This window comes from Procambarus clarkii, chromosome 82 (assembly GCF_040958095.1).
Source record: "Procambarus clarkii isolate CNS0578487 chromosome 82, FALCON_Pclarkii_2.0, whole genome shotgun sequence".
Classification (NCBI taxonomy): Eukaryota; Metazoa; Arthropoda; class Malacostraca; order Decapoda; family Cambaridae; genus Procambarus; species Procambarus clarkii.
In genome coordinates this window covers 9,142,424-9,170,415 of record NC_091231.1, presented here as the reverse complement: position 1 = coordinate 9,170,415, position 27,992 = coordinate 9,142,424, and the positions used below count along the sequence as shown (strand labels likewise).

At 40.1% G+C, this 27,992-nt stretch overlaps 3 protein-coding genes across 8 annotated transcripts in view; all 3 read left to right on the top strand.

The window, feature by feature from the left end:
- Positions 1 to 86: 86 nt before the first annotated feature.
- On the top strand, positions 87 to 12,343 carry LOC123764308 (uncharacterized). Of its 5 annotated transcripts, XM_069316071.1 has the most exons (7): positions 87 to 152; positions 2,074 to 2,132; positions 3,227 to 3,341; positions 6,379 to 6,509; positions 7,850 to 7,985; positions 9,145 to 9,243; positions 10,779 to 12,343. In XM_069316071.1, the coding sequence occupies exons 5-7, from the start codon at positions 7,882 to 7,884 to the stop codon at positions 12,178 to 12,180; spliced, it is 1,605 nt and encodes a 534-aa protein (XP_069172172.1). In that variant the 5' UTR covers positions 87 to 152; positions 2,074 to 2,132; positions 3,227 to 3,341; positions 6,379 to 6,509; positions 7,850 to 7,881; the 3' UTR covers positions 12,181 to 12,343. The 5 variants fall into 5 exon arrangements, with proteins under 5 accessions (XP_069172172.1, XP_045607859.2, XP_045607862.2 ...); XM_045751903.2 differs by lacking the exons at positions 87 to 152; positions 2,074 to 2,132 and adding an exon at positions 2,269 to 2,401; XM_045751902.2 differs by lacking the exons at positions 87 to 152; positions 2,074 to 2,132 and adding an exon at positions 2,361 to 2,401 and having other exon boundaries at positions 3,224 to 3,341.
- Positions 12,344 to 15,667: 3,324 nt separating this feature from the next.
- On the top strand, positions 15,668 to 24,642 carry LOC123764309 (FAD-dependent oxidoreductase domain-containing protein 1). 2 transcript variants are annotated; one of them, XR_006773541.2, is made up of 9 exons: positions 15,668 to 15,904; positions 16,425 to 16,555; positions 17,485 to 17,714; positions 18,454 to 18,567; positions 19,574 to 19,730; positions 19,925 to 20,070; positions 22,414 to 22,674; positions 22,868 to 22,982; positions 23,765 to 23,788. XR_006773541.2 is itself a non-coding variant. In XM_045751907.2 (9 exons), exons 1-9 carry the CDS (start codon positions 15,766 to 15,768, stop codon positions 23,902 to 23,904), a joined length of 1,419 nt encoding a protein of 472 aa, XP_045607863.2. In that variant the 5' UTR covers positions 15,676 to 15,765; the 3' UTR covers positions 23,905 to 24,642. The 2 variants fall into 2 exon arrangements, 1 of the variants encoding a protein (XP_045607863.2); XM_045751907.2 differs by having other exon boundaries at positions 15,676 to 15,904; positions 22,428 to 22,674; positions 23,765 to 24,642.
- A 143-nt stretch (positions 24,643 to 24,785) lies between these two features.
- LOC123764305 (uncharacterized) overlaps positions 24,786 to 27,992 on the top strand; it is a 45,817-nt gene continuing 42,610 nt past the window's right edge. The window contains exon 1 of the mRNA XM_069316069.1: positions 24,786 to 25,898. Coding sequence (XP_069172170.1) covers positions 25,855 to 25,898 — 44 coding nt within the window. The 5' untranslated portion in view covers positions 24,786 to 25,854. The remainder of the gene's footprint in view (positions 25,899 to 27,992) is intronic.

Below are 27,992 nucleotides of genomic sequence, written 5' to 3'. Positions count from 1 at the left end.
AATTATTATTCCTCGCATTGACTAAAAAGTGTCTGAGGAAGCCGACACTTTTGTGTCGGCTTGACTGTGGCCATGACTGTGGAGTCAGCTCGCGTGGTTGGTGGATCACGTTGACACGCTATACGAATATTGGACATTTACGCGGCATACAGGTGATTACTGTCGTCAGTACCCGCATGTCCAACAGCCTCAACTCCGACCCATCCTTATTGATAAGTTAATTTCCGTCTCTATCCATCGTTTGTATGTTTCTGACCAGACATGCACTATCTGGGAGACAAGAGAGGTGTTGGGCAGGATTATAAACAGTTACTATGACTAGTAACTGAGTGCTAGTCCTTTGAGTCTACTAATTAGGTATATTGTACTTAAATGAAATGATTATAAATTAATACCACAATCTAATAATGAATTTAGGCGGCAGGAGAGAGGTGATTCCAACAATAACTCAAGAGGCAGCCATATTATACACTAGGCTGCCTCTGGTCTGTTGCTGATATCTCTCTATGCTCTGGGCTACGGATCTCCTGAACAACTTAGCTGTTTATAAATTTAATAACAGATTAGATAATCTAGTGTGTTAATGTAAAAAATTAAACATTTATTTATTAAATCAAACAGAACTTCAGTTAAAGCACTATATATTCTGAATTAATTAACAAAATAAATCAGCCCATACTGTGGGAATTGCGTGGAACAATTAAAATATATAGTCCACTTGGTTTTAAACAAATAAATAATTAACTTATCTACATAGTCCCACAGCGTTGGTGTTCCTGCTGTATAATCTAAGTTAGGTCTCACTCATTGATGGTAAAGTTTGAGTGATAGGAAGTGTTACATATGATAGGTAGTGTTGCATATCATTACATTTGTGTCCAGTCAATTGAGTCTGCCCATTTTGTACCAAATTAAAAGCTTTAAGAGTTCTTTTAGTTCCTAATGTAACTCACCCATGTTTCCAGGGCAGGTAAAGGAAGATAATGTGTTCACTAAACATTTTTTTTTGAGGGGGGGGGGGATGCTGTCACCACCTGGCGTCTGTAACAAAACTTACTTTATCCATTTGCTAGACGCTGTATAGTTGTGTTATGAAAACTGATGTGCTATGAAAACCATATACGTGCATTTATATTGTGGTCGCCTTCGGTTGTCTTATCATGATGTGGTCAGGTGAGTCTTTCCTTGAGATAGGGAAAACTTCACCGACAATCACGGATACATACATGAGAGGTACAATTTTTAGATGCATATACACAATGTTTGTTTTAGTTACAAATCATGTTTAGGATTAAAGTACACTTACTGGTGGTCCGAAAGCTATTGCGGTTGTCTAAAATATTGCATTACTCCTCAGGGCCTGTATATGATGGTTTAGGGTGTTGCTAATTCTGCTTCTTTCTCCTTGCCTCGTTTTCTCTGTCCTCAGTTTGCCATGAGACATGTGCCTCAGCTTGCAATTGTTTAGTTCTCTCTATCTCACCTAACTGCTCCTCATTTATTGAAGCATGGCTTTCTTTATTCTTCGAAGCTTATTTTTCTACATTTCTTGAAGCCAAGTATTTTCCTTGTCTTGCTCACTTAATTTCATAATCCGCCATCCTGATTTCCTGACCCAGGTAGACCTACATTGTCACCCCTGAAGTTGTCCTGACCCCAGGTAGACCTACACTGCTAACACCTTACGTCGCCCTGGCCCCAGGTAGACATACAACGCCACCTTGACGTTGTCCTGGCCCTAAGTAGGCCTACACCTCCACCCTGACGTTGTCCTGACCCCCAGGTACACCTACACCGTCACCCCAGCACAAAACAGAACACGGAACAATGTACATTCACAAGAAAGAAAGACCTGGGTATATAGAGGTTTGAAAATAGGGTTGCTGATATATGGAGCAAATAATTGATGTGGCGTCACTGTATTGTTTGAAGCGTAGGTTAGACATGTATATGAATGAGTTTGGGTGGATATAAATAGGTGATGCCATGTATGGACTAATAGGCCTTCTGCAGTTTCCTTTGTACTTATGTTCTAATAATATTAACTCATTGATATGTTGTGTGTGTTTGCAGGGAGGTCTGCGGAGGAGGACCTGGGCATCCTGGCGGCGTGTAACCACAGCATCATGACGGTGGGCACCTTCGGGTTCTGGGGCAGCTACCTGGCGGGCGGCGAGGTCCTCTTCCCCAACACCACCTATTCCAAACGTTATAAAATGGGACCCGAGTGGATCCGGTACTCTAAACTGGACTGCTTCACACCTGTCAGTGATGACTAACCCGAGCGGCAATCAACAGCCTTGTGTTGGTTGTACCATTCTACAGATTAGAACGTTATTCCATCAGCCATTATTCATTCCTACGTTGACAGGAATTTGGGATAGGTTTGCACAACACATAGGTACGTATGAGTCTGTCAACCGACCATATGAAGGCTCTGGTACACAGTTTGCTCTGGCTTAATCCTGGTACTAACATGATTGCAACTTAGTAACTTAGCACTGAATGAAGTTTATTCCTAATGGATACAAATAAACTCATCAACTAAAAAGCTTCAAGGTTCTGATGTGAAATCTGAACGTAGATTATTTTCACATCAGACTAGCTGGTGTAAAATAACAGTTCTTAGGTGGAGTAAGGTTAGGAACATCAACATCAGTCCTTATGAAGCTGGGACTCCTCACAAGACAGTTAACGTGATCACTAAGAAGAGTTGTCCTCCTTATCACACAACCAGTAAGTCAATAAAAAGTATTATTTAATATAATAATTTCTTGTATAGTTAGACCTAGGTTATGTTAGGTGTTTAGGTTTTGTTTAAATTATTTGAACCAGGTGTTTGTATAGTACGTGGGAAACCAGTTCCCGGGCTAGGCTCATCCAAGCGGCGGCCTTCAACATAAATATACAAAGTATTTTTCTATCTGTAAATGACCCCTTCCTTTCCAGCCCGTTGTCGTCGTGAGGGGACTTGGTGGGCAGCTGCTGGGGTGTAATGCTCCATGGGATAGTCCTCTGTCCTTTCGGAGCCTTATGCTCCTGCTGTCGTGTTCACAGATTATGCTGGAAGCCTTTTCCTCTTCTTCCCCTCTTCCTTCCTCTTCTGTCAATCCTCCTTTGTTGTTGTAGTTGACTCTTGCAGTGCCCTCGTGTCTCTGGAGTCTTTTAATTCAGTCCATCTTGTAGTAGTCGCAATTCAACATTGGCTATTTCTTATCTCCAGCAGATTTAAGACAGTGGAGTTAAACTGAGTTCCCAGTCATGTTGGTGTGTGGCCTTAAATAAACGTGCTTACACTGCTGCTAAGGAGGCTATCTGCAGTCGTCCCATCTCCCATAAAGGTATTTCTTATTCTGACTTCTACCCAGTTATTCAGTTATTCATTCCGCCAGGTGCTGGGAACCTGGTATGGGGCTGTTAGTGTCCTAAAGGCTTTGCAAGAAAGTAAAAACATTAATGCAATGTACTATCTTAAACCTATTGTACCTTCTTGTATATATAAATAAATAAATAAATAAAATAAAAAAATAGTCGCCTGTAATCCATGGTTGTTGTTGTTGTTGTTAAAGATTCGCTACCTGGAACAAAGCTCCAAGTAGCACGGGCTATGGTGAGCCCGTAGGGGTTGTAATCCATGGGTATAAACGTAATGTAGTGTAGACACAGAGCCCTGGCGGAGAGAGTAACAAGGGGAACCTTTTTATGTACAATAAAGAGTTTCTATACAGCCAGCCTCATATGGAGATTTATTCTAGTGTGTAATAAACAAATAGATCAAAATATTGATGTTGTTCGGCATTCTTTTATGCTCAATTCTCGTTCGAGTTTATCATATGTATGCATATAGCGCAAAGGTGAGAAGGGGGGGAGGTGCCAACACTTGTGTGGACTCGAATTCAACCATAAAAGCGAGGCGGTACAGAGGAACCGAGTGGTTCCAACCCGTCCTCAACTTTAGTCCATTACATCCAGCGGTCGACCCCACACTCATTCATAAACGTTTATATGCTGTTCATTCAAAACGCGAATTTTCTCAAATGTAAATTAAAATTATAATACTTTAGTATACTGTGCATATATAGGCATAGGTTCGGTTAGGTTAGGTGTTAGGTTCTGTTGGCGATTATTTGTATTTGTAGTACGTGGGTGAAGCATTTACAGCGTTGTGCTTTGAACAAAATTCGTCAGTGAAGCACTTGTTCCGGAAGTGTTCGAACGAAATCATTTGTGAGTCGTGTGTATAAATGCTTCACCCACGTACTACAAATACAAATAATCACCAACTGAACCTAAACACCTAGCCTAACCTATGCCTATATATGTGCACAATATGCTAATATATTATAATATTAATTTATATTGGTGAATGTATCATGGAGAGACGGCCGCCGCTTTAACGAGCCTGGCCTGGGGACGGGTTGGCCAAGGACTCTTGGCGACACGTGTCATGAAACAACAATAACAAATTGGCGAAAAAATCACGTGGTGGTTGTTGACATAATACTTGGTTCATATATGAATTAAAATATATTTTGATTTACATATATTTTGGAATCAACGTTTTGAACTCTGACATTAGAGAGTAATGTTAGGAACTCGACCCTGGCTAGGCCCCCTGGTCTGGCTAGGCCCCTGGTCTGTCTAGGCCCCCTGGTCTGGCTAGGCCCCTGGTCTAGCTGAGCCCCTGGTCTAGCTGAGCCCCTGGTCTGGCTAGGCCCCTGGTCTGGCTAAGCCTCTGGTCTGGCTAGGCCCCTGGTCTGGCTAGGCCCCCTGGTCTGGCTAGGCCCCTGGTCTAGCTGAGCCCCTGGTCTGGCTAGGCCCCTGGTCTGGCTAAGCCTCTGGTCTGGCTAAGCCTCTGGTCTGGCTAGGCCCCTGGTCTAGCTGAGCCCCTGGTCTGGCTAGGCCCCTGGTCTGGCTAAGCCCCTGGTCTAGCTGAGCCCCTGGTCTAGCTGAGCCCCTGGTCTAGCTGAGCCCCTGGCTTGGCTGCATCACATGTCGTATACAACAAATAGTATACACCGCCTGGGGTAATAAAGTCTTATCAGAAAGATTGTTTTGTTTACTAGATTATACATCATGATACATATCTGTCACCAACTGACAGTGGCACACTCTTGCATGTATACCCGACAACACAATGCAAGCTTTGCGTGATAAGAATACTTGCATGAAGTCACATGCACACTCATACACTTACACACACAAAGCTATGTTATAGAATAAAGCACAAATTTACATATGCGTATGCACATTTGTACACTCCCGCACCACACGCACTCGCGCACAGCACGTACACGTATATATACACACACACAGAATGGTCTAGAAAATGGCTGCTAAAGATCAACTCAGGAAAGTGTAAAGTAATGAAATTAGGCGAATGGAGCAGAAGGCTGAACACAAGATACCATCTGGGAGGTGAAATCCTGCATGAGTCAAGAGAAAGATCTGGGGGGTTGATATCACACCGAACCTGTCCCCAGAGGCCCACATCAAAAGGATATTATCAGTGACATATGCTAGGTTGGCCAACATAAGAACTGTCTTCAGAAACTTGTGTAAGGAATCGTTCAGGACCCTGTATACCACTGTCAATTCCTAGCCAGGGAGAACTGACCATAGGCGTCAGTTCTTAACTACTCACCTCTGCTCGCCCATCAGTAATTGGCAAATGGCTGTAAACTGATGGGCAGGTCATGTTCCATGGAAACTAGTAGGGTATAGCTTGGCATTAGCCTTGGAAAGGGAACGTTGCACAAACGCCCTGAACGTTGTACCAACATTATAAATGTACAACTTATGAACGTTGTACAAACATTATGAATGTTGTACAAACGTTATGAATGTTGCATACAAACGCTGTAAACATTATGAACGTAAAACGTTATGAAAGTTGTATAAACTTTATGAACGTTGCACAAATGCTATGAACATTATACAGACATTATGAATAGTGGACAAGCATTATAAACGTTGTAAAAACGTTATGCACATAGCACATATATTGTGAATATTGTACAAAGATTATGAACATTTATGAATGTTGTACAAACATTATGAACGTTGTACAAACAATAAGAGCGCTGTACAAACATTATGAACGTTGTATCAATGTTAGAAACATTAAATAACAGCAGATTGCAATTCAGTATTCCTGTTATCTTGTAAGACTGGCTTAAGTAATACACTCCCAAAGGAAAATGAAGAGTCAGAGTGTACACCTGTGTGTGTGGGGGGTAGCCAGGCGGTGATGATTTGTATTATTTCCTGTATTGCTATTGTGGCAGTTGTTGACATGCTGGCATCAGCTTATGGCGTACAGGTGTGCAAGGGGGGCTGTAAATATTCAATAAATGGGGAGAGGTTTCTGTATTCTAGGTGTGGCGCTCATATACCGGGAACATGCTGCCAACCCACTCAGTCCAGCGTGGAGCATCGTCCTCATCACCAGACTTATATTAAGGTCCTTCTTCAACGTCAAACCTCTGTCTCTTCCTGACTTACCTCTGGTAAAGAAATTTATAATTATTTTCACTATTTAATTGAAGTTAATAGACTTTAATTAATAGTTTTTACATAATCATTTATTTGTTTAGCCGAGACAAAACGCGTGAAACAGTAAGAAGCCAAGATGAAGTGTGTGTTCTGGGAGACGGAAATTAATTTATTTAAATGACTGGTTGATATGGACAGCACAGCTCTGAAGTTAATTCAAGAAACGAAGTATTAAATTGCCCCCTTAGCTTTGATACCTGTAAAGGATCTTGGCATTGTGCTCGGTTTATCATAAATGACCACATTACATTAAAACACCATTCAGCAAGCTGTCCGAACATCAGTGAAGGAAGAAAATGGTAGTGGCTTTCGAAATTGACTTAATAATGTCCCGTTTTCTGCTTGTAGGTCCTCCGGCTGGTTAGGTTAGGGCACTTTAGTACGACAGTTTCTTGACGCTGGGAACGCTCGCGAGAATGGACTGGATAATTACCCAACTCCTTGACACTGGTCCCACTAGTGTAGGAAGCTTTTTGTGGGTGAAGCGAATCGGATGGAGTCGTCCTCTGAGATAGTTAACAGTGCCTCGGAGCTGCTGGGGTGGGGGAGGGGGTGGGAGCCATGGGTAGGAGGGAAAGAGAGGGTATAGGGGGGACAGGAGAGGGTTGGGCGGGTTGGATGGCCATTTGGTAAGGGACAGAGAGGGCTCAGGTGAGGAGGGTTTCTATAGGAAAGAAGGTGGGGATGTTGCATTTCTCTCTGGGGTTGCTGAACTGCCGTTGGTTGGTTCGATCCCTACTCCCCTCTGGGATGGAGGGACTATGGTTACTTGGTTATCTTCCCTCTTCCTCGCATCTGTTGCCATTAATTTCTCGTCCCTCGTCATGACATGTGTGTGTGAGTCAAGGGGAAGGGATATAACAAAGAAATACTTCCTGTTTTTTTCCGCAATGCTCCAGCTTTCAGTCCCTGAAATGCACACAACCTGTGGAATATTGGTTGAGTGTGTAAGTCTCTAACTCCACATAAAGTGCTGCTAATGGGTGAGCTGTAAAGTTTACATACAACAAACTTGGTTTACCGAACTTCCCCCTCTTCTTTCAGAAGTAAACCTTACTAGTAAAGGGATATTATGGCGTTGCAAAAGGCTATTTGTGTGTGTGTGTGCTTTAGTGCGTTGTGGAATGGCAGGAGAAGGCACTTTGTGTTGTGGTGATGCATGAGGAGGCAGTGTATGCTGGGGTGTTGCAGGAGTGATCAATGTAGTGGTATTTTGGGAGGTAGCAGAGTGGGTTTGTGTGTTGTGTTGCAGGAACAGATAAACAGGAAGTGTTAATGTATGTTTGTGTTACAGGAACAGGTAAACAGGAAGGTACATCCACTATTATGAAGCTGACCAGACGCTACAGCTTATTAGAGTACATTCCCAGAAAGGTTCAACGAGTTCTGCTGTTTGTGTTCTTCCTCACCATGTTCATCACCACCATCAGGTAGGTTGTGTTCTTCCTCACCATGTTCAACATCACCATCAGTAGGTTATGTTCTTCCTCGCCATGTTCATCGTCACCATCTGATAGGTTGTGTTCTTCCTGGACCATTATCAGGTCGTGTAAAGAGTGGTAGAGGATATATTAGGTAAGAATATATAATATATATAATATAATATATAATATAATATATTAGGTGAGGTGAGAAGTAGAACACAGGTGTTGAGAGGAATGAAGAGAACTGCTGAAGGTCAAATATGTAAGAGAAAGGTGAAAATATAGACAAACGAGAAAGTAAAGAAAGCCTAAAGGTGCTAAAGTCAAGTCAAATCACGATTGTTAAGAAGGTTTGCATTTAACTATGTTCTGAGAAAGGCAAGAGTCAACTGCAACAAACTGAGAACTAAGATTCATGTTAGTCATTGAGGTAAAGGAGAAGCGTTGCCAGACATTGTGGCTTTATTGATCAAATAATTACAGTACAGTTACATCCTGCAATAACACAAGCCATATAATATACAATACATATAATGAATAAACAGTGATTAAACTATATATAATAATAAGCAAATGACTAAAGCTAGAACAAATAGAAATTAAACTAGGAGTTAACATTCCACTAACCTGTACACAGGCACGACACAGCTGATCTGACAACAAAATAGTCAAGCGAGCATCCAAACGAAACAGTCAAGCGAGCATCCATCCGGAACAATAATATATATAACACTTTTACTACAGTCATGTTGTGTATGATTCGACAAGATGTTTGTGAAGGGAAGAGGCAGGAAAAATGATTTTAAAAGAAGACCAAACTATACAATGATTAAAGAGTCCATAACATGACAATAGAGAGCAGTGATCGTATTTGCGGACTTAACACGTTTTATCCCCTTCTTGAAAAGGTCACTACATTACCTCTATTTACTGTGGTTTGACGTTACATTCATTACTGTTTACTGAGGTTAGACGTCACCTTCATTACTGTTTACTGCGGTTAGACGTCACCTTCATTACTGTTTACTGAGGTTAGACGTCACCTTCATTACTGTTTATTGTGGTTAGACGTCACCTTCATTACTGTTTACTGTAGTTTAACGTCACCTTCATTACTGTTTACTGTGGTTTAACGTCACCTTCTCTACTGTATTTACTGCTTCAGTTTCCAGGCGTGGGAGGCTGTGTCTGTGGAAGCTGAGGAGAGGCTCCTCAGACGTGTCTACGAACCCTCTATTCTCGACAGCTCCCAGACGTCTACAAGGTACTTTCAAAATTCGTAAACATTACTTTTGTGTAAAGTTATTTGTGGTTTTAAAACTATATTGATCCGGCTTGTTCTCTTGATTTACTAAACAGTTCAAAATAACGGGTACTAAAATGAACGAACCCAAGTCACCCACCTACCCTAACCCAGCCTGTCCTTATCAACAAAACCTAAAAGGGATTTCATGCAGCTGCCAGACCCCCTGTTTATGAATGAAAAACACATTATACAGGCAACCCGTCTTCGACTCAAGTCCATTACATCTAGTGGTCGACCCCACAGACGCATTCATAAATTTTTTCATGCTCTTCATTCAAAACGGGAATTTTCTCAAATATAAATTAATATAATATATTAGCATATTGTGCATAAATAGGCATAGGTTTGGTTAGGCTAGGTGTTTAGGTTGTGTTGGTGATTATTTATATTCAACCCGTCCTCGACTCAAGTCCATTACATTCAGCGGTCGACCCCACAGACGCATTCATAAATTTTAATATGCTGTTCATTCAAAACGGGAATTTTCTCAAGTATAAATTAATATTATAATATATTAGCATATTGTGCATATATAGGCATAGGTTAGGTTAGGTGTTTAGGTTCTGTTTGCTATTATTTATATTTGTAGTACGTGGGTGAAGCATTTACAGCGTTGTGGTTCGAATAAAATTCGTCAGTGAAGCACTTGTTCCGGAAGTGTTCGAACGTCAGCAGTTGTGAGTCTTGTGTAAACCGTTTTTCATTCATAAACGGGGTTCGGCGGGTGCATGGAATCACTTTTGGATTTTTGTTTGGAGGACGGGCTGGGGGTCGACCGCTGGATGTAATGGACTTGAGTCGAGGACGAGTTGGTAAATGCTTCACCCAAGTACTACAAATACAAATAATCACCAACAGAACCTAAACACCTAACCTAACTAATGCCTAAATATGCACAATATGCTAATATATCATAATATTAATTTATATTAGAGAAAATTTTTGTTTTGAATGAACAGCATGTTAAAATTTATGAATTCGACTTTGGCGTCGACCCCTGGATGGAAGGGACTTGGTCTGAAGATGGGTTGAAATACAAATATTTTCCAACAGAACCGAAATACCAAACCTTACCTTTGCTTAAATATACAAATACATAAAAATAATATTATTAATTTATATTTGAGGAATTCCAATTTTGAGTTAACAACATTAAAATTGATGATTTTTGCGCAACGCAAAATTCATCAATTTCGACCTCTGCGTGGCATAAACACGGCCTGAGGAAGGGGATGACTAACCAGCTATGCATAGTAAATGTGGATATTTGTGAGCTGCTATTTTGTTATAGTACCCCCTAGTTTTGTATGTTGGGGGGGACCATAATGTACAAAATGACACAAATTAGTTGAGAGTATGGGTTGACTGATCAACTTCTGATCTGGGGCTTTATAAAATCAATTTTATTACTCACTTGTCATTAAATAGGAATTTGACAAATTCGTTCGGTCAGTAATCTTTTTAAAAATTTCTCCCTTCACTTCACATTTAAGCGAGTTGTACTTGGATCCAGCGATGGACATGACTGGGAAAGAAGAGATGGAGGAGGTCCTGGACACACTGCCTAACCTGCCCTTCAGCTACCGTAAAAGGAATGACCCTCACTTTGGATCAGGCAACACTAATTGTAGTAAATACCCTGAACTATTTGATATTCACTTTAACAGTATTTACTGGCAGGTCCTTCAGACCAGCAATGGCAGTTTTTACATGTACAGCGCCTTTTACGACAACCGCACTCTGAGTAAACACTCACCTTCTCTTAGAATTCTTGCCATGATTAATCGCATTGAACCATCCGTGAAGACCAAATGCAAGATCTGGTTTAATGACAAAATCTCCCCAGTCATTGTAAATGTTTCAGAGTACAGATATATATGGTACAAGGAATGGGGTAATTACAACCAGGGTATATTACAGCCATACCTGCTTGAGTGTATTGTACCAGCTGAACACAGACAGCTGGTGCCTCAGTCAGTGTCGCTGGTGGAGCAGCCCTGCGACAAGCCAACCAACAACCTTCGGGTCATCAACAACCAACCGCAAAATGGGCAGAAAAAGAATTTTGCTGTGTGCGTCAAAGGGCTAGACTTTTACATAGATAAAACCGTGCGTATTGTGGAGTGGTTAGAACTGCTCTTCCTTCTCGGTGCTGACAAAGTGTTCCTCTACAACATGGGACTACAACCTAGTATTAACAAAGTTCTTAAATACTATGAACGTTTAGGACTGGTAGATGTTAAGAAACTTTCATTGCCCGGTGAACAACCAAATGAGCGCAACTTGCTACATAAGTACCTGAAAAATAAGGGATTACACAAACGCCAGAACGAAGTAATACCATATAATGACTGTTTATACAGAAACATGAACCTTTACAAGTATATAGTTTTATTAGACACAGATGAAGTCATCGTGCCCAAGACAGCAAGAGACTGGAGGTCGCTTCTTGATCAAGTGGCCGCAGGAGAGAAGGCACGAAACCTCACTCGGGTATCTTACTGCGCTCGCAATGTGTACTTTCTGGATCCCATGCAGGATTCTCATGGCTACTTCCATGACATACCGCCCTACATGCACCTGATGCAACATGTCTACCGCGCCGCCAACTACACCAAGCCCGGCTACTACGTCAAGTGTTTCCATGATCCTCAGCGCGTCCTCACTCTCCACAACCACTACCCTTTATCCTGCCTCGACGTCTGCAACACCTTCGATCTGCCCACCAGTTACGCCCATCTCCAGCACTACCGCAAACACTGTGTTGATGACTTGGGTAAGAGTTGCACTTCATTCTTGAATCACACAGTTCTCGACAAAACAATCTGGAGATATAAGGAACCTGTAATCAAGAACGTACTCTATGCTTTGCATCATCTCGGTTTCTCGAAATAGTGTGAGACGTCCCTGAAAGCTGTGACGAATCTCGGCGCTATGATCCAGGTTCAGAGTTAAATCAGTTAACCCTCCTATTAATAATGTTTCCCATCTTCTAGTCTGCTGTTCTGGGAGGTGATGAGGTACCGGTAACTGATGGCAGACGGGACAGAGTGAAGCAGTACATTGGTCGACATTGGGACGCTGAAATACATTCCAGAGTTAGTACACTCCTTTGCTGGAGTGTACTAACAAGGATGCTAGTGGAGAGCTGGAAGACTTCCCATTTGGAGCATGCTAGCCAGAGGGCTAGTGGAGCACTGTTACTGTAGGAGCGTGCTAGCCAGAGGGCTAGTGGAGCACTGTTACTGTAGGAGCGTGCTAGCCAGAGGGCTAGTGGAGCACTGTTACTGTAGGAGCGTGCTAGCCAGAAGGCTAGTGGAGCACTGTTACTGTAGGAGCGTGCTAGCCAGCAGGCTAGTGGAGCGCTGGAAGTCTTCACTGTTTGAGCGTGCTAGCGAGTAGGCTAGTGGAGCGCTGGAAGACCTCATCAGAGGGATGTAAATAATGGTAGTTGTAATTAATAATGAGGGATATTTTTATGCTCCATTTTATTTATCTTACCTTAAACATTGCACTACATTTCCACCGAGGTTTGAGATCTCAGGACTTGAGAAGGATCAGAGTTTAAAAGAACTCAGTTACGGATGAGTTCGTAACAAAAGCTAATTAAGATTACTGACCAGAGAGGGAATACTACCATCACTATGTTTAGGTACCTACTACAATATGCTCTCAGGAAGATACTTCGACAGTATCGATACTTCGATACTTCGGCATGTGAAAGATGTCTATTTGCTTGATTAAAGAAGTGCAGTTTCTCAGCAATCTAGAAAACTTATGGCTACATAATGCAGCATTGGTATTCGTAAGGAATTGTACGGTCAACTGTATGCATCTTATGGAGTTCAGTTAGAGGATTTTCAGTAGCCATAGGAGGAATTGCTTATCCAAGATGGTCTTGCGTATGGTAGCACATCTTTTATAGCATCTATGGAAATACCACAAAGAAGGCCGTCTGTCATCCTAAAATTTAGTACTTATAGTACCTATTTGGTCCAAAGTACCAATATATAGTGATGGACGACCACAACCAGAAAGTTTACTTGTATTATTGAATTTGGACAAATCGGAAGCTTGTAACCACAACATAAATATTGAAACTTACCTAGCCTCTCCTAGCATTTCTAGGCCTAATATAATACATACATGTGCTGTTCTAGACCTAGAAATATTTAATTTTTTTTTAGCTTTATTTTTTCTGAACTAAAATTAAAAATACAAAACGTGAACTCTTACATATATCAACCTAAGAGTTCCAAATGTATTCAGATAAAATAGGTCAACTCTTATCTAACAGCAGCTGATTACTGCTGATAGTTTTTGGTGAATATGCAGATATGTGCTGGTGTATACCAAATGTATGACCTCAGGTATTTTCAATGTAAAGATCGGCAGGATTCTAGGTCTTGAGGATCAAGATTAAATCTTTGTAAGTGTCGGCAGACATCTAGATGTTACCACTGCTAGGCTTAGGCTCGGCTAAAAGTACCTCTGGGAATTTGTAACATCTGCTGATGTAGATTTGACTAAATGTAAACTCTGGCAGCAGAACTATTCGCATACTTTGCGTCATTATATAATGGAATGTGAAAAAATCGCAGAATTTACAGATAACAACATCAATAGTGTCCAAGAGCACTTCATTCATAATGATGTGCTGCCCGAAATCTTAGCGAAGTATCCAAAATTTGCTTACTGTAGGTAATGCATGCACATGACTGTAAAGCTGCCGCCTAGTTGGGTGGGTGTGGAGCAAGACTAGTAACTGTGTGACTCACCATAGATGTAAAGTGCCTTGTATAGTGACTGTTGCGAGCCTCTTGTTGAATCACTTGTGACACAAAAGTTTATTGATTTGTGTGGGTGATTAAATATGTCTGTGTATGTATGTATATATGTATACGTATGTACATGTATGCATCAGTATGTGAACATGTATATATAACATTAATAATTTTGTAACTAGCGTCAAAAGAATGTTATTTGCTTAGCTAAACGAACTAGATGGTTCAGTTCCTGAACCGATTATGTGCCTCTGTAATCCTTTACACCACCGCCCACGGGATGGGTATGGGGTGCATAATAAAGAAAGAAATTGAATACAGGAGTCAAACTTTAGAATTCATGTACAAATGGCCTATCTGACTTAAGAATATCAGATGTTGTTTAAGATCCGCTGCTTGGAACAAAAATTCCAAGCAGCACGGGCTATGGTGAGCCCGTAGTGGACTTAAAAAATATCAGATATATAGAAAATATATTATGAAGTATACTGTGTACACATGAAACATAAATGGAATAAAAAACTTTGATGAGTTTACATAGTATATAGTTGGACAATTGAAACAATATTATTTAACAGAGGCCGCAGCTCTCTGATATATAAAGAATATCAGATGTTGTTGTTAAAGATTCGCTACCTGGAACAAAGTTCCAAGTAGCACGGGCTATGGTGAGCCCGTAGGGGAGAATATCAGATATATAGGAATCTCTATATATCAGAGAGCTGCGGCCTCTGTTAAATAATATTGTTTCATTTGTCCAACTATATACTATGTAAACTCATCAAAGTTTTTTTTATTCCATTTATGTTTCATGTGTACACAGTATACTTATATATTGTATATATTAGTTTCCCTTCATTATGTCTTTGGTGCTCACTGTGAGTGACGAGTGGTCTTATCTGAGATACTGAGAATAATGTTTGTTGTTCAAGTTCAAGAATGTTTATTGAGACAAGAAAAAAATATATCTCAAAGGGATAGAGTAGCTTAGGCTATATCTACCCCCCTTGGTTTATTGTTTATTGTTGAGTAATATTTGTGTATATTATATTAACTGTAATTGGCATTCAATAATGACTTAATTTTTGTTTTGTATAAGTTTTTTTTCTTGTTGGTCATAATTATAATTTTGAGTTGTCTTTATTGTTAATACTGAATATTATCACATCTTACTTTGCTTCATCAATTTATGTAAGTAAAGTTTTGTTGTTTTCTTGTGATTAGTGTAATTTTCTCTTATTTTGTGTAATTCTGTTTAGAATAAGTTTCATGTCTTGCTGGTTAGCTCTTAATCTGACTTTTCTGTATTATTTTTCTGATGATGAATAACATCATGATTTTAATTAAAAGTATAGCAGATTTTAATTAAACAAGATGTTTTGTCACATCAATTGTCATCCAGTTTATCTTGGAGATTACACACACACACACACACACACACACACACACACACACACACACACACACACACATTATTTATTTATTTATTTGTTTATTTATTTATTTATTTATTTATTTATTTATTTGAGAAAGGCTGGAGAAAACACACCTATATGACATACATTAGTATGAAACACACCAGTATGCTAGTCAGTGCAGCACGACTGGTGTCACCCCAGACAGTATCAGGGGCCCTCACCCCAAGCACCAGTTGGTGTCCGATGTTCAGTGCCACTCCCCCACTTGAGAGGTTAGGATGTACAGCTCCGCGCCGCTTCTAAGACATCGCCTCCCAGCGTACATTTCATTACAATGTACTAACTTCAGGAGTGTACTAAAAGCTGAGGGCGTCCATAGATCATCTGTCCAGAACAAATTTCGCTGTTTTTGTGATGGTGAGAACATAATTAAATATGAATTAAGCAACAATTCTTTAATCACAAATATGTTGAGTGTTCAGGGGCGAGGATGCCTCAAACATTTATAATAATAATAATAATTATAATTTATTGAGGAAAAGTACATACATAGATGCAGAGTTTTCAACATAATGTTGGATTTATAGATAGAGTTAGTACATACAATACCTGAAGCCTACGCATAGCGTTTCGGGCAATTTACGAAGCCCGTATATTTTTTCTTAATCGTGGTGGCTCTGTTCACATTTATTAAATAGTTTATAAACTCTGAAGCACTACGAGGTTGTTTATGACTAATTACCTTGCGTTGTGAAGTTTCGAAGCTCGTAAACTTTAATAACTGAACAAAGCCGCTATGATTGTTGAAAGATGTACAAGTCTCGTAAGTGGTTGCGTAAATGCTTGATGAATTCTGACCCCCAGTTAAAATTTTCGTAATAAGACGTACAGTTGAAAGTATACATGGGCCGGTGATTACTGACGTGGGTGACGGCAGGGACGAGCTGGCCTGGGCGCTGTGACGTGCTGGTGGCCGGGGGAGGCGCCGTGGGGTCCTCAGTCGCCTACCACCTGAAGGAGCGAGCTGGTGGAGACCTCAGCGTAGTGGTCGTCGAACGTGACTCTACTGTGAGTACTGCATCTTCGGGTATCGAACACCATCATTACTCACACACGCTCAAACACAATGCTCACTCACACGCTCAAACACAACGCTCACTCACACACGCTCAAACACAATGCTCACACTCCACAACAAGATATATTTGAATGTCCATTTACTTCATTCCTTCACTAGACGCCGTGAGGCAACATATGCTTGTTGGCTTTTTGGTCCACTATACGTATAGCCTTCTCTACTACACATTCTCCTGCTATGATCATTACCTCTTCGGCTACACAATGTTTCACTGTTTAGCCGAAGCTCGTATAGATGCGGCAAAGCAATGTATGTCCGCATAGATATACAAAAGTAGAGAGGAGTGTGAGATGTTTGAGGGGTGACCTTGTGGTAGCTGAGAGAGTGTGTTGTGTTCCCAAGGACATACGTCTGCTCTATCGTTCATTCTGCGTATCTGATAATAAGAATGTCAGTAATACATGTTTTTATCTGGATCTCATTCTTTTTCTCTCTTTCATTGTACTCATCTAGATGTGCTTGCAGGGTCGGGCTAGGCTCCTGGCTCCGCCTTCCGAACGTTCTTAGATTAATGAAATGACTCACTTCTCACGCTTTTATCGTATTTATATTTAGAACTTTGAATCAAATTTGCTTCAACGATTTCGGAATCTAATGTATTCCACTTATTGACAGCTCTAACACTGAGAAAGTTTTTTCTGACATCTGTCTCATTTGTGTCTCTAGTTTCCATCAATTACCTCTCGTCCTGCTGATCCTAGTTTTAAACAATGCTCCAATTTCTCTACTGCCCTTCAAGATTTGATATGTTGTTATCATGTAGTCCTATCTCTCCTTTCCTCCAGTGGTCCAATTCTCTCAGTGTTTCCTCTAGTCAATCCGTTCAGCAAATTCACTTGTATCGTTCCCTATACCACAGTACAAACAAGCCTCCACTGTCCTGTCCCTCGGGAACATCCGTCAGCAGTTCAGCGTGGCTGAGAACATCCAATTGTCGATGACCAGCATGAGGTTCCTGCAGGAGGCAGACCGCTTGCTGGCGGTGGAGGGCGCAGAGCCGCCCAACCTCCGGTTCACACCCCGTGGCTACCTCTTTCCCGCTCTCCACGATGGCGTCGAGCAGATGAAGGAGAATTACAGACTGCAGACGTAAGTTGAACTCTGTGCCAGTATTCATCAAGCGTTTATGCAATCACTTACGAAACCTGTATATCTTGCCTTGATAATGGCGGCTTTGTTTACATATATTAAATAGTTTACGAGTTTCAAAATTACACAACCCAAGGTTAGTAAATTTATAACTAACATCGTAGTACTTCAGAGCTCATAAACTCTTTACTAAATGTAAACAAAACCGTCATGATTAAAGAAAGATGTACATGTTTCGTAAATATTATGCGTAATTGCTTGATGACTCATGACCCGGATCAGGCCATGGTTGGCCACCATTTCTTTCCTCCGTCCCATCCCACATCCTTATTTTTATATCCCTTCCAAGTGCTATACACTCGTATTGGCTTGGCTCTTTCACCTCATAATTACCTTACCTTCAGCAAAGGTCCAAGAAATAAAATTGTCTTATATAAACAATTAAAATGCTTGCATAAAATGCTCTTGTACCATAAGCGAAGATATAAATACAAATACAAATACAAATATTTATTCAGGTAAAGTACATACATACAAGGTAAGATACAAAAGTTGATAGATTTATAGATAGAGCTAGTACATACAATGCCTAAAGCCACTATTACGCAAAGCGTTTCGAACAGGTTCAGGTATATCGTTCATATGCTTCAGGTATATCAACATTTAACAAAAAATATATCTCACATTATTAAGAATGAGTGAAGTAATACCTTGGCTTACCACTATGATGTGCCGACAGGGAGCTGGGAGCGGAGGTGGAGTGGCTCTGGCCTCGTCAACTGCAACAAAAATTCCCCTGGTTGCAAGTAGGAAATGTGGCGGCGGCTGTCATAGGCACCAACAACGAAGGATGGTTTGTAGACATTTAAGATGATTTTTTGCAATGATATTCAAAGTGTCGAAAGTGTTGACTCTTAGGCTCTATTTATTTGTTATACTAAATTTAAATTTTCTTACCATTAATAATACAATGATATGCTTGTCTCTAAACGGCTCAATTTCAACAATTTAGCATGCATTGCACAAGTTTGTGACCATAGCTTTGTCAATACACTTTATATTTTATGTAAGGTAGTTCCCATGCAATCTGTATTGCCAGAGAAATTTGTAGTCAAGCCGTATTCCAGTTGAATGAACAAATCCACAAGGGCCGTGACGAGGATTCGAACCTACGTCCGAGAGCATCCCAGACGTTGCCTTAATCGACTGAGCTCCTTGAAACTTCTGGTTTCAACTCTTTTGACCAAGTCGTAGCTCAGTCGATTAAGGCAGCGTCTGGGATGTTCTCGGACGTAGGTTCGAATCCTCGTCACGGCCCTTGTGGATTTGTTTATTTGATCTACAACTGTATTTAAATTTAAACTACCTTCATTTACTGCAAACTTGGAAAGGGTAACAACTTTAACATGATCTTGGAGACGTGTGTGTGTGTGTGTGTGAATCCGGACCAATTTGCCTCTATTTTTTTATCAACAATGCGCGTGTGTCATTGTCTTCAAACAAGCATATTACAGCTTAATTGTAAGTCGTTTAGAGCCATTAATGAGTATAAGGAAACAGAGATGATTAAACTATCTATGGCAGTGTTTTAACACACTCGAACTGTATACTTTGAGTGACCGAGTGTGCTAAGAGTGAGTGACGTGTGACGAGTGAGTACACTTTGAGTGACCTCGCGAAAATTGGATTGAGGGGAATCACCGGGGACCTCGGCAGGATGTTAGTGACGAATGTCTGTAGTAAAGATGTGGCGTGTGTCCTTAACGGGCAACGGGGGCAAATCGTAAATAGCGACCAATATAATAATCAGCAACATTCACCTGATAATTCTGAACGTCCAGTAGTGGGTTATGTCGCAGGTTTGATCCTTGGAGTCTACTGATGGGACTGCGGCGGAAGGCGATGTCGCTTGGGGCACTGTATGTGACCGGGGCAGTGACGGACCTCCAGCCCCACCACCACCAGCCTGCCCGTGATCACAGCCAAGTACCACATAACACCCTAACCACCGCCACGGTCAGAAATACCAGTATAACTCTCTGAGTCATCATATAACCTCTTAGTTCACTATGAGTCCTGGACTCACTTTTCCTCCCTGTGAGCTTCACGTACCTGTAACATCTCTTTTTGTGTTTGTGAGTGACTATGTTGAGATGCAATATACCCAGAATACTTATTTGGTTACTCTAAGGATGTATACTGGCCTGCAGGTGACTCTGGCCAATGGGGAGACCCGAGAGATACAATTCTCAACGTTGGTGGTGTCGGCGGGGGCGTGGTCCGGCGCCCTGGGGCGCCTGGCGGGCGTGGGTGACGGGCCGGGAGCCCTGGCCACGCCCATACCTGTGGAGCCAAGGTGAGTGCCTCGGGTGCTTCTGTGAGTGTCTCTGGTGCTCAGATAAGTGCCTGGGTGAGTGCCTAGGCAAGGGTCATACAACCTCGACTCCCTATGTTTAAGTTTTGTTACTGTTACGAGCCGATTGATTGATGAAGATTAAGCCACCTAAGAGGCAAGAGGTGGCACGGGCATGAATAGCCCGTAATGTTGCAAACCATTACACCTAGTTGTAAATAGGTACCCGGGAGTTAGGCAACAATTTTACAAATAATGTTAGACAACAAAATTAGTAACTGTAATGTTAAGACAACGGTTGTTTATACACATCTCTTATATAATTATCTTCAAATCGTTCAACAATCCATAAATATTACCAGTTCCCATTTAAAGTTAAGTGTTACCCCATAACATGTTAATTTTCTCCTAGTCTTGTTTTCAATAAGTTCTCATTAAAAGCTATATATAATGACAATAATAATAATAATAATAATTTTTATTTACGAAAACATACAGTAGGTTGGCGAGATTACATAAGATTGGCATTTGTATATTCTTGCATAGCGCTTCGGGCAGGTCCTTAATCTAACATATCAGGTAAGATGAATAAGTACATTATAGCAACATTTTATATCGACATATAACTACAATATAAATTGAGAGAGGTGATTACACTGGTGAAGATATATGTCTTAAATACTAACATTGGGGAAGTGGGTAGTACAAGATACAGTGTGAGTTTGAAGCACAAGGTAGGAAGCTATGAGGGTTAAATTAGGTATTTTTTGGTTTCACTTTTGAATAAGGCGTCGGTTGGACCATTTTTTAATTCATTAGGGAGTATGTTCCATAGACTGGATCCTTTTATTTGCATAGAGTGTTTGCATAGATTTAGTTTGACTGGGGATATCAAAGAGAGATTTATTTCTGGTGTGGTGCTCATGGGTTACACCCATCAAGAAAAAGTTTTAGATCAAGATTAGCATTTAGAAACAAGTTTTAGTACATGTAAATAGCACATGAAAATGTGTGGAGTGAGTGTATGTTTAGCATGTTAAGGGACTTAAACAGAGGGGCTGTGTGTTGTCTGAAGAGAGAGTTTGTTATAGTTCTGTTAGTGATGATGGGCTTCAGGTAATTTGAAGTGGTTGAACCCCATGCACAGATACCGTATGTAAGATAGGGATAGAGAAATGCCTAGTATAATAAGAGGAGAGCAGAGTGGGGAACATACTATCTGATTTTAGAGAGTATACCAACCGTTTTTTTTAGATTTTTTTGGCTGTGATGAATGTGGGTGCTGAAGTTCAGGCTCTTGTCTATGTACAGGCCAAGGAACCTGCCCTCATTTTTATTGCTAATGTTTAACATTTTCTATCTGAAGTTGAATTTGATTTGATAATTTGCTACCAAATAAATGTAGTAGGTCTTTTCTATGTTTAATGAGAATTTGTTGGTTGACATCCATGAGTGGACTTTTTTTATTTAATTCATTATTTACAATATTATTTGGTGTGTGGAGATTGGGGTCAAAATCGATGAAGGTAATATCATCAGTAAATAGCATAGGTTTAAGAATGTTAGAAACATTTGGCAAATCATTGATGTTTATAAGAAATAGCAGAGGTCCTAAGATGCCGTCCTGTGGCACCCAACTGCCAATGGTTGAGTGGGGGAGGTTATGGTATAGATAGCTATATATTGGTGTCTGTCACTGAGATAGGAACGAATATAGACCAGAGCAAGGCCTCGGACACCACAGTGGTGAAGTTTAAGTAAGAGGTAGTTATGGTTTACAGTATCAAAGGCCTTTCTCAGGTCAATGAAGAGGCCAATTGGGAACTCACTTTTGTCAAGGGCTGTGTAGATTATATTAAGGAGATGTGAGTAAATATATTTTTTTAATATTTTTGAAGGTATGGGTAGATTTGATATTGGTCTAATTGTTTGTCAGTTGTCTCGCAAGTATGCAAGCAAGTATCTTCCAGGCAACTATGATTTGGTAAATTTCTTGAACTATATTTATATTAGTTTACTTCGTGTTTAGCATTGTCTGCCTCATCATACCTGTATAATATACTACTGAATTATTTGTTATGCCCGAAACGCTTTGGGTATTAGTGGACTTATTACATATTCATACTTTATAACACTTATTAAACCAGTGTGTCTTAATAATAATACTAATAATAAGTTTATTATTATTATTATTATAATTATTGTCGAGTGGATATGGTGCTCTTGGCAGTATGAGTTCGAATCACTTCTGGGATGTGAGTTTTCAGTTGCATGTATTAATAATAATAAGTTTACTATTATTATTAGTAGTAGTAGTAGTAGTGGTATTAATATTAGTAGTTGTAGTATTCTTATTATAGAAAACGATACGTCTACTGTGTGCATGCCCCGGACGGTCCGTGGGACGGCTGTCCTATATTCAACGACTACACTGGGGTGTACTTTCGACCGGAAGGCAGCAAGAGTGGGCGACTCTACCTATGTGGCAAGTCCCCGACAGAGGTCGACGAACCGCCCACGGACGACCTGGAGGTTGACCATCAGTTCTTTGACACAGATGTATGGCCAGTGCTGGTTCAGAGAGTACCAGCCTTTGGAAACTTGAAGGTATTTTTTTTTGTAGATTATCTAAATGGCACACCAATTATTGACAGAATTGAAATGTAAAATGAATTGAATCAGCAGGTTCTGAGAAGCATACATGGTTGTCTAGAAATCGTGGTTATTATTGTATTCAAAACACAGTATTATAATTGTCCTATCATATTAGTGAGTATTGTTTGACTATTCTTCTGCCCAGGTCCGCAGTGCCTATGCTGGCTACTACGACTTCAACACCTTCGACCAGAATCTCATCATTGGCTTCCACCCGGTTCTTACCAATGTGTGTATAGCCACAGGACTCACCGGCCACGGTGAGTATTGGTTTATTCAAAATTCTGGTAATTATAAAATATATATATAAGTTTCTACCAGCTCAAAACAAAGAGGACAAAAAGAGGCTAACAACATTTGTGTGATATTATTCAGGATGACATAATCTTCATTATATGAATGCATTTTCTAAACGCTATATATATAGAAAATATTACACTAGTATTTTCTTTCAACTCCGTCGCTCAATCACATCGCTCAGGTATCCTTAGCCCGCTGCCTTAGCCTAACCGGCACTACTGGGTCACGTGTTTTTATTGTAACACATCCACACAATCGGGTTCAATCCCCCGTTGGTGCAAGTTAATGGGCATCATTCCCTCCCTCCATCCTATCCCTGCACCTTGTCCTCGTATCCTTTGCACCTGTCATCAACTCTGCCACCTGTCATCATCTGTCATCTGTCACCAGTTCTGCCACCTGTCACCCAGTCTGCCGCCTGTCATCTACACTGTCTTCGCCTTAGCTACTCTAGCATCACCACCTAAGAAGTTTATTCAACTTACTTACTGTGCAATTAGCACAAAACACAACCTGCATTTTCCCAACATTTTTGTCAAAAGATTTGCGAAACATTCATGTCTTTAGTGAATGTTTCACATATTTTGCATTTTTTTACAAGTTTTTTTTTTGAAACTCTATAGTCTTTTAGATTTCTTAAATAGAAGTCTTTACATAGTTTTAGAAGTCTTTATATAGTTATAAAACAGTAAACTAAAACCAGCATAAAATTCCACATAATTTTCCAAAATGTTTTTCTCAGGTATTCAGCAATCAATAGCCGTGGGTCGGGCAGCAATGGAGTACATATTAGATGGCAAATCGAAATCCATTAACCTTGAGAGATTTGGGTTTGAAAGAATCCTAGAAAATAGGCCTCTCAAGGAAAAGATGGTCATGTAGGCCTACTAGCCTACAGTCCTTCCAATATAAAATGTCATGTAGGCCTACTAGCCTAAAGTCCTTCCAATATAAAATGTCATGTAGGCCTACTAGCCTACAGTCCTTCCAATATAAAATGTCATGTAGGCCTACTAGCCTACAGTCTTCCAATATAAAATGTCATGTAGGCCTACTAGCCTACAGTCCTTCCAATATAAAATGTCATGTAGGCCTCCTAGCCTATAGTCTTCCAATATAAGAGGGTCATGTAGGCAGCCTCTTAACATATTGGTCTTCCACAATGCAGGCCTTCTAGCCAAATTGTTGACTAGTCAAGATATAAAATCTTGCATATTTAAATGAATTCTTGTTGAATTCAGCCAAGAAAGATTTGTTGTTATTAGTAAAAATTAGAAGAAATCTTTTTATTGTATTCACATTTTCCATGAAGCACCTGATCTAGCTGTATGATGAAACTGTCAACAAACTACCTGTCAGTAAACTATTATTAAAGCGATGAGCAAGTGAGCTGGTAGTCTCACTTCACCATCTTGGGGTACAGAAATTTCAAAATGTGTACAATGTTTTACATAACTTGATAAATTCTATCATGTTTAAATAAATTTAGTGTATTACATTCTTACCCTCACCCTCTGTATTGTAATAGCCTATGGTCCTCCAACCATAATTCAAGAACAGATATGACCCACTAACTGCTTAGCTGCTCTGACATCAATAAACTATAAATTTAACTTTTCATATACACGTTTCTAAGGAACCTAATATTCTAACCAACCACATATAACAAAAGAGTATCTGCTTAACACCTCCTGTAGAGAGAAACCTCACACTCGTCTCCTCAAATTCTAAACTACAAAATCCAATTAAGGCGTTGTAATGAAATTGTGTATTTCAATCTCCGAAGTACAGCAACAGTCCCGTTGTTCAAAAGATACAATCACAATGTCTTAAAGTGCTATAAATTTCTAAGACTATGGAGAAGCTGAGACCCGAATAATCGTACATCTCTGGGCATATGAAGATGTAATTTTATAATCGAAACGTTTCAATGTGGCATGACCCACAACACGCTACAAGATTGACTGTTTAGCATTATTACAAATTTTTATAATCAATATTGGTTCATCTCACGGTTTTCTATCATTAGCATTATCGAGGTTCCTTTATGCCTTTATGACGTCATCATTAAGGCATCGTGACGACTTGATAATGGTCCCAGACGGAGCGAAGCGTCATCACTATTATTGTAGGTTGAGCAATTAATAATTATCGTCCACCGAAATTTATATGTGCATCTTAAAGTTAAAAATTCTAGACTCGATAGAACTATTTCATAATGTTGGAATTTTTAATGTTCCATTTTCCCTCCCTCTATATATATATTTGTTTCTATCTCCCCATGTGTTATCTAAGAATCTAACCTTATTACGCCTATTTAGAAATTCAAAAGAGTGATAACACTTGCTGCGCTAATTGCCAAAACGATATAACGTATATGTTTCATATTAAAAAGAGGTACAGGGACCAGCCAGCAAGCGTGGACGAGCCGCGGCGTTGCCAGCTGGTGTTTGTTATTGAGGTCCCATGTGTACTCCACGAGGAGGACCCCAGTGTTGTGCCTCGCAGGTGTACGGGCGCCAGAGTGAAGCCTGGCGAACTATTACTTATCCGTTGAAGAGGTCGAATTCAGCCGGCCTAGAGGTCTCTGGACATAATGGGCCGTCGTGTAGTGAGGGAGACTGGCCGCTCGAGCATAAAGCAACTCCCCGGTGCTCAGTTGTTGACGAGTGCGCGTGTTGAAATCAAATACAATTCCAGTGGCGTTTTTTTACGGAGTTTCTGACTAGATGTGGGGAACAAGGCGTTCCCCCTACCACATGGGACTGGACAGGTGAAGATCTGTAATTTGAGTAAGACATTGACATGTGAGTGCATGATGTGCCGTTTGAAATGGATAAGGAGGTAACCGCTTGTGCCAGGCACAGTATGGCAAGGTAAGTAGTTTTTGTCTGAACGGATTTAGTTTAGGCGGGGGAATAGGGGAAGGGGAATAATGTGGCCAGCAGCTGGTGTTACCTAGTAACAATCTGGGCTCGGCCAAAGGGCGTTGTACTTGTTTACCTTGTACCATGTTGTGGTGTAGGGGTCAGGTGTGTGGCTCGGAGCACCCTGATCCCTGGTCGAGTCACCACAGTGCTCCAATTGATTTTCTCATTAATATACTGTATGTGTATATATATATATATATGTAATATAATATGTATCTAGTAGCCAGAACGCACTTCTCGGCCTACTATGCAAGGCCCGATTTGACTAATAGGCCGAGTGATTTTCTTTATTTTCAATAAATTGTTTCCTATTGGTTTATTTTAAATATTATTTTTATATTATATTAAGAATATAAATTATTGATTTAGTTATGTTAGTCTAGGTTAGGTTAGGTAGGGTTGGTTAGGTTCGGTCATATATCTACGTTAGTTTTAACTCAAATTTAAAAATTAGTGTGATTTTTTGTGTATAACTATGAAGCATTATATAAATTTCGCTCTCCAGATTCATGGTTTCAGTCTGTTGTTATAATTATTGCTCATGTTGTGAAACATTCAAGCAGCAGTGCACTATTTATACTTGAAGTTGTTTGCTCTTGTTATTATATATACACAGCTTGCATAAGTTATTATTGATGTGAGAAGAGTCAGGCTTGTTCGTTATGCGGGTGTGGGGGCCAGAGTTGGCCGCACAAGTGCTGAACGGCTGGAACATTCATGTTATATCATGCGATCTGATCTGTCAGTCACATCACCTGTATGTATGTGTTGCTAGGAGTGTGTGTACTATTTACGTTTCTTCTGTTATTGACCAGTTTGAGGTATTGTCAGATAATTGAATTATAATTATGTTATTATGAGTGGCGTTTTGGTCAGCTATATATAACGTGAATATATTATTTTGTGGTTGATTACTATTTTTTTTTTTAGATATATACAAGAGTTGTTACATTCTTGTACAGCCACTAGTACGCGTAGCGTTTCGGGCAGGTCCCTGGAATACGACCCCCACGAAGAATCGTTGTTACAACCAAGTACCCATTTTACTGTCGAGTTAAACAGAGGCTACAGTTAAGGATTTGTGCCCAGTAAATCCTCCCCGGCCAGGATACGAACCCATGGCAAAGCGCTCGCAGAACGCCAGGTGTCTTACCACTACACCACGGAGAGTGTTTGTAATGTTTTGAATCGTAGGCTGAGGGCGAATTGTTCCCACAGGGATTGGCAGAGCCTTGTGGACACAGGAACAAGGCGGAAACTGCTGCTCCGTTGTAGAGTTTAGTTTTTAGTTTAGTTCATTTATTATGCACCCCATACCCATCTTGTGGGCGGTAGTGGAAAGGGTTACAGAGGCACAAAATGGGCTTAGGGACTGAACTCCACAATTCATTTAGCTAAACAAGTTACAATCTTGATAAGCTAGTTACAAAATTCAGTATAAGTCGTCACATCATCAATGGGTTTGAGACCAACCTCAAGTACAGTTTCTAAATTAAGCAACTGACATATGTGGAGAGCTAGTGTCACAATTGATATGTTTGTCCTGGACACCGCCCCTATCCAGTGGGCAGTGGTGAACAGGCCGAACAGTAGTAACATCTAGAAGTCTGCTGATTTTGAGAAGTAGAAGTTTTGTATTGTTACGGCCAAAGTGATAGGCTGCCATATTGGAAAACATGTCGTGTGTATATATATAATATAAATATATATATATTATATATATATATATATATATATATATATATATATATAATATATTTATATATATATATATATATATATATATATATATATATATATATATATATATATATATATATATATATATATAAAGTAAATTTTGGTAGCAGTCTTTCTTGTAAACATATGTTGTTAAATATGACCGAAAAAGTAAGATTAATAATTCTAACACGAATTTTCTCAATATTTCTTATGTTTCTTTTTACTGTCGATGGTAATTGAAAAATCAATTCTTCAAAATTCATTTTTATTTCTAGTCTGACGCGACGCTTGAACGCGTTTCGTAATAACTTATTACAT